The sequence below is a fragment of the Sesamum indicum genome, linkage group LG13 (assembly GCF_026168435.1).
Source record: "Sesamum indicum cultivar Baizhima isolate 11 linkage group LG13, ASM2616843v1, whole genome shotgun sequence".
In the NCBI taxonomy this organism is placed as follows: Eukaryota; Viridiplantae; Streptophyta; class Magnoliopsida; order Lamiales; family Pedaliaceae; genus Sesamum; species Sesamum indicum.
In genome coordinates, this window is record NC_142669.1 from 3085192 (window position 1) to 3091973 (window position 6782).

General features: G+C 39.5%; 1 protein-coding gene and 1 pseudogene across 1 annotated transcript; both read right to left on the bottom strand.

The window, feature by feature from the left end:
- Positions 1–2393: 2393 nt before the first annotated feature.
- LOC148784372 (secreted RxLR effector protein 161 pseudogene) lies at positions 2394–3172 on the bottom strand (annotated as a pseudogene).
- Positions 3173–5601: 2429 nt separating this feature from the next.
- On the bottom strand, positions 5602–6246 carry LOC105162789 (uncharacterized). The gene has a single exon (XM_011080909.1). The coding sequence runs from the start codon at positions 6244–6246 to the stop codon at positions 5602–5604; it is 645 nt and encodes a 214-aa protein (XP_011079211.1).
- Positions 6247–6782: the final 536 nt, after the last annotated feature.

The following is a 6782-nucleotide window of genomic DNA, read 5'->3' on the forward strand; positions in this document are numbered from 1 at the left end:
TGAATTTCATCCATACGGACGTCTGTGGACCATTAAATACTCCGGCTAGAGGAGGATACTCGTACATCATAACCTTTACCGATGATCACTCATGGTATAGTTATGTTTACCTAATGCTGTACATGTCTGAAGCCTTTGGAAGGTTAATGAAGTACAGACTTGAAGTCGAGAATGAAACTGGCCATAAAACTAAAGCCCTTCGATAAAACCGAGGAGGAGAGTATTTGAGCTGTGAATTCATTGATTACTTAAAAGACAGTTGAATTCTCTATCACTAGACTCCTCGTGGAACGCCACAACTAAAAGAATCGGTATGCCCAGGAATACAACAAAAAAATTTGAAAAACCAGTTCAAAGGGGTGTTCCCATGAAATTCACGGGCGTTCGGTGTTTGTCAAAAGCATAATAATAACAAAGTAAACATGCTAAACATGTGGCTAGATGATTAAACAAAAAGTACATAAACTTAATATGAAACCTTACCTTTTAATTCATTAGAAAACTGCAATGTGCGTTGTTCCCTTTATGTTCTTACATTCTGTTCACTTGAGAATTCAAACTAAAATTCCTCTAACTTGTCCACACCACAAAAATAAAAATGTAAAGTTCTTGTTCTATTGCTAGATAGAACAAAGAACCAAGAAGAAAAATAATTCCAAACACAACACTATTGTTTAGTGCTTTTGGATTGTTTTGTGTTCTAATTTGAATCCAATTAAAAATAAAACCAAAAGGAGAATATTCTAGAGAGAAAATGGATAGAAATTTCGTGGCTTTTCTGGCGGTTATGATGGATATGTGTGTACTTTTCGTATATAACATTCAATTAAATTCAAAATTCAATAACTATTAAGTTTGCCTCCAAGACAACCTATACAACCATATTCATATAACCACCAACCATGATAAAATAACTCTTCCATCATGTTCATCATGGTGAGGAGTTTCAACTCCTTCTTAACTTGCTCCAACCACCCTCAAATGGGCTTGGACTTCAAATATGCACCGGACTCGATTTAATCTAATTAAATTAAGCCCAACCAAAGTTCATTAATTTATTTAATCGAATTAAATAAATCTAATCTCAAATACTAATTAATTGATCCAATCAATTAATTAAGACAAACCCAATAAATTAATCCAATTAATTTAAAGGTGTTAAGTCCAAAAAAATAATTAATCCAATTAATTAATTCTTGAGCCATCCATCAAATGGATTGCTAAATAAATGATCCAATCATTTATATATATTCTTCTTGAATTAATTTAATCCAATTAAATTAATTTATTTCATCTTGAATTATTTCCAAATTAATTCCACCAATTCCATACTGATTTGTGTGTGGTTCACCCTCAACTAGACTTGGGATTGTGTCCAACACAATATTAATTAAATTTAATTTAATTAATTTATTTTTAATTAACCATTAATCGGAAAGTCCCATCACCATGAGTGGTCGTCTAGCAACGGTCCATGGCACTAGAGACTAGGTGGCGTGAACATTTAGCCTCCCGAGTACCATGCGGGTAGGGTCTTTCCATCATCCGTCTTCCGATCTAAGTCTAGGACCTAGAATTGGGCATTGGTACCCATCCTGGACTAGATACTATGAGATGCGTATGCTCTATTGACTGACGTAGGAAACCATTCGCTACTTAACCAATCATTGTGGCCATAGACTCTAAGAGCACCAACCATCTCAAAGCGCATAGGAGACTCGACTGTCATATACTGACAGGTGACGGATTCTATCTTGGAACCCATCGTCCTTAATACCTATTCTGATTACATTGAACAGCACTTGTAATGACCACATCGAAGATATGGTCATCCTTCGTCAAATTCAAGATACAACCATAATATGCATGCAACTGCCATGGTTCCTCAAGTCTAAGGAATAATCTGTACTATCGGAGTCAGGAAGATCTAGTCATATCGACCAAGCCTCAAAGGCTTCCATATGACGGCTACCCGCAAGTCAATTCAGTTGGCTTGATTTATAGACGTCCAATGTCTGTCATCAGTGAAACACGATACTCATCCAATGAATGCAATTTTAGTACAAGTCTCAATAGGAATCTCGATGCCCAGCCTCGAGGTCCTCGACTTGGAATGTTTCAAACTTAACCTTTAGAAGTTGGTTTCATAGCCACTATCCAATGCGCAACCCAATTATATAGGTTGTACAATTTGGTTTGTGGCCTTTGTTGTGATGTTAAGCCTATAAACATAATCAGTGAGCACAACAAATACAATTGCTAGATAATGAATACTTACTTTATTAATAAACAATGTTACAATTACACCGAAATTGTGGGAACTGATTACATAAAGGCCAATCCAATTGGCTTTTTGGTCACCTATTCTAACAAACTCCCACTTGCCCTTAAAGTCAATCACTCATTATTCTCAATCGCATCTTTCCAAGATGTTGAGCATGAGCAATCTGCCACACCGACTTGGTCAATGAATCTACTATATTTTCTGCTGATGTGACTCGGTCCATCCGAATGTCACCTCTTCACACCATCTCTCTAAGCAGATGTTAGCGTCTAAGAATGTCCTTTGATCTGTGATGAGATCTCGATTCCTTCGCTTGCGCTATAGCCCCATTTTTATCACAGAAGATAACCACTAGATCGGCAATGCTAGGCACTATACGCAAATCTTGGATATAGTTTTTTATCCAAACCGCTTCCTTGGCTGCTTCCAAAGCCGCTATGTACTCAGCTTCAGTGGTGGAATCCGTTGTGGTATCTTGCTTGGAACTTTTCCAAGCCACTACACCACCATTCAATCTGAATACAAACCTTGATTGAGATTTAGCATCATCCTCATCAGACTGGAAGCTAGCGTCGTTGTAGCCTTCCAGCATTAACTCTCCACCACCGTAAACCAAGAACTTATCTTTAGTCCTTCTCAAGTAGTGAAGTATGGTCTTGACTGCAATCCAGTGAGCCTCACTAGCACATGCCTATATCTGCTCGTTACATTCAAAGCAAAAGCGACATTTGGCCTTATGCACTACAAAACATACTATATGCTACCTACGACTGAAGCACAGGGTATGTCAAATATTTTTTTAAGCTCCTCATCAGTCTTTGGAGACTGCTTCTTGGACAGCTTAACCCCATTCCTCATAGGAAGGAATCCTCGTTTGGAGTTTTCCATCTTGAATCTCTTCAAGACTTTCTGAACAATGAGGTTTGGTCCATTCCTAACATCCTTTTAGATCTATCCCTGATAATCTTAATGCCAAGGATGTAGGAAGCCTCACCCAAATCCTTCATGGAGAATTGTGTAGACAATCATGATTTAGTGTCACCTAACATCTTGACATCATTACCAATGAGTAAGATATCATCCACATAAAGCACTACGAACCGCAATTGAGCTCGGACTGACCTTCTTGTATACACAAAGGTCAAAGTCGTTCTTGATGAAATCATAAACCCGTATGGCCTCATCAAAACGGATATTCTAGCTTCAGGAAGCTGACCTTCTAGAGGTAGCTGACCTTCTAGATGGAAACCCTCCGGCTGATCCATATAGATGTCTTCCTCAACGAACAAATTAAGGAAAGTTGTTTTCACGTCCATCTGCCATATCTCATAGTCATACCATGCAACTATGGCAAGCATAATCCGAATGGACTTGTCCATGGCTACAGGCGAATAGATATCCTCCAAATCGGCCCCAGGTCGTTCAGTATACCCTTTCGCTACAAGCCTGGCCTTAAAGGTAGTAACCTTTCCATCAACTCCAAGCTTACGTTTGTAAACCCATTTACACCCAACAGGTTTAACTCCATTAGGTAGGTCAACTAACGCCCAAACCTTATTTGAAGTCATAGAGTCTATCTCGGATTTTATGACCTCAACCCATTTTCCCGAATCAATGTCCGACATTGCTTCCCATAGGTCTTTGGATTATTATCCAATTGACCAGTCAAACCCAGAAATCTATATCTCTCAGGCTGTTTGGACAATCTTGTTGACCTTTGGAGGACAGGAATATTGTTAGTGGGAACTATAAGTGCGGATGATGTCACTACATCCATTTTAGGTGTTGCCTCACTCGATTCCTAAAGGAGCAATTCCTCACGTTGGGTATCCGCTGGAAATTTTTTTTTCAAGAACACTGCGTTTCTCGAGGAAAAACCTTTTGTTCAGAAGAATCATAGAAATAGTACTTCGCAATTTTCTTAGGATAACCCACAAACCTGCACAAACTAGACCTTGAGCCTAGTTTATCTCCCACTAGTGTCTTGAATATGCAGGACTACCCCACACTCTCAAGTACTTGTTGGACGCAGGCTTGCCGTGCCATATCTGATATGGCGTCTGGGGCACGGTCTTAGAAGGCGCCATATTCAACAACTTGGGTACCATCTCAAGAGCATATCCGCAGAAGGATAAGGGCAGTTTGGTAAAACTCATCATAGATCAAACCATGTCCAAAAAGATTCAGTTCCTCCTTTTAGAGACCCCATTAAGTTGTGGCATTCCAGGAGGAGTCCACTAAGAGAGAATTCCATTCTCTTTTAGGTAATCTAAGAATTCCCCACTTAAATACTCACCACCTCGGTTCGACCGAAGGGTTTCAATTTTGCGACCAGTTTGGTTTTTTATTTCAAGTTTGAACTCTTTAAACCTTCCAAAGGCCTCAGACTTGTACCTCATTATGTAAACTTAAGCATACCGTGAGTGATCATCAAAAAAGTTTATGATGTAGGAAAATCCACCTCTGGCTTGTGTATTCAGTTCCCCACAGACGTCTGAACGGATCAAATCCAACAGATCACTAGTAAGCCTACTTTGTCCTATAAAAGGCTTCTTGGTCATCTTCCCTTTCAAACAAGACTCGCAGGTTGGTAGGTGATCCAAATTATCTATCTCTAGAGTTTTTAAGTCTACCAACCTTTTAATCCTATCTTCAGAGATGTGACCTAGCCTTGCATGCTAGATCTGTGTGTTTTCTTGATTTTCCATTTTACGTTTGTTTTGAGCAGTCATGACGAAATCATGCTATTGGAGAATATAAAGACCATTATGAAGTTTGCCTAGTAGATGTGTAGAACCATTCTTCATCAAATAAAAATAATTTTTATTGATCATAAACTTAAAACCAGCATTGTCCAACAATGAAATGGAAGTTATATTCTTGATCATGCTAGGTACATAATAGCAATCTTTTAATTCTATCCTAACTTGATCACTAACAGCTAAGCGGATTATCCCTACAGCTTCAGCAGCAATAGCCTTGCCATAGCCATGCTTTAAAAAACTTCGTCTTTACTTAGCTTTCTGCTTCTTTCCAGTACCTGCAAATCATTACAAATATGAGCTCCACAACTAATATCCAATACCATAGAAGCGGAATTAGTTATCATGTTAACCTCAATAAAAAATGTACTGGCATTGGGAGATGAGCTTGGGGCACTCCCTCTTCCAATGGCCCTTTTCCTGACAATGCATACAGACATCATTTGCCCTTATTGACTTGGAACCCACCTTCCTTTTACCTTTGTCCATCCCCACCGGGGCAACAGGAGCGCTCAAAGTGCTTGCAATGGCATTTGGCTTACCCTTCTTCTTCTTCTAGCGTCTGGCCCCCTTGCATTTTGCTTTACAGTTCGAAGCCTTCCCGACTAATACTGAGGGTGCAGACTTTTTAATAGTTGTATCGTATTGGACCAACATGTTAATCAACTTATTTATGGTATTCGCAAGCCTATTCATGTTGTAGTTTACAGCAAACGGGTTGTAAGAGGGAGGAAGTGACTGGAGGATCATGTCAATGTGCGTGTCATTATGAATCCCCGCTTGAAGATCCTCGAGCTTTTCCACAAGCGAAAGCATCTTGATCCCAAGCTCTTTGACAGAGGATCCCTCAGTCATCTTGGTGCCGAAAAATACTTTTGTGGCGGCATATCTAATATGCCTATCCGGAACCGCATAAACTTTTTTCATGCGGAGCATTATCGATGCAGCATCATCGTGCCTATCGCACTGTTTCTGGATATCATTTGTCATTGATGCCAGTACGATGCTGCGGACCTTCCGATTGTCCTCGTGCCACCTTTCAAATGTCACACGTTCTTCAGATGTGGACCCCTCCGGTAAGGTCTTAGGAATAGACTTATCCAGAATGTAAGTCTGGTTCTCGAAATTGAGGACAATCCTCAGATTTCTAATCCAATTATTGTAGTTCGTTCCATTAAATTTGTTAGTCTCCAAAATCATGGCTAATGGATTATTAGACACCTACATTCAAAATATAAAGCAGAAATTAGGAATTGATTGTAACATTAAATACAAGTTAAGACTTGGTCTTTAGTCATCAACTGCTCCCATTATTTCTTCCAAAGCTCACCACTCTCAGGTGGGGTTTCAGGAAACCAATTCCTAGTGGGCTTGGGATCCACAAAAATAATTCTCCATGTCCCGCTTTTACGCTTCACAAGGAAAAAGTCTTGTGGGGGTTAACCATTATCATTCTCATCCGATGGGATTCCGAAAATATTTTGCCTCACCTCTTTATATGATTCTGAGTACTCCAAGCAAATCACATTACTCAGTGTTAGGCCCAACACATCAACCAAATGAATATCTCCACTATCGCCCCCCACGACTCGTGAGACAGGGAAACATGAGAATATTTCATTTGTTCATAATAATAGTGTAGCTTTCTTCTATCCCAAATGTGCCACGACTCGTGAGACCACAAAAGGGTAGAAGTAGCATCCACACTACAATATCATGGATGGAAGGCTTGGAAT

Coding starts and splice junctions, on each gene's coding strand:
- LOC105162789 (XM_011080909.1), bottom strand. CDS start 6,246: ATGATTTTGGAGACTAACAAATTTAATGGAACGAACTACAATAATTGG.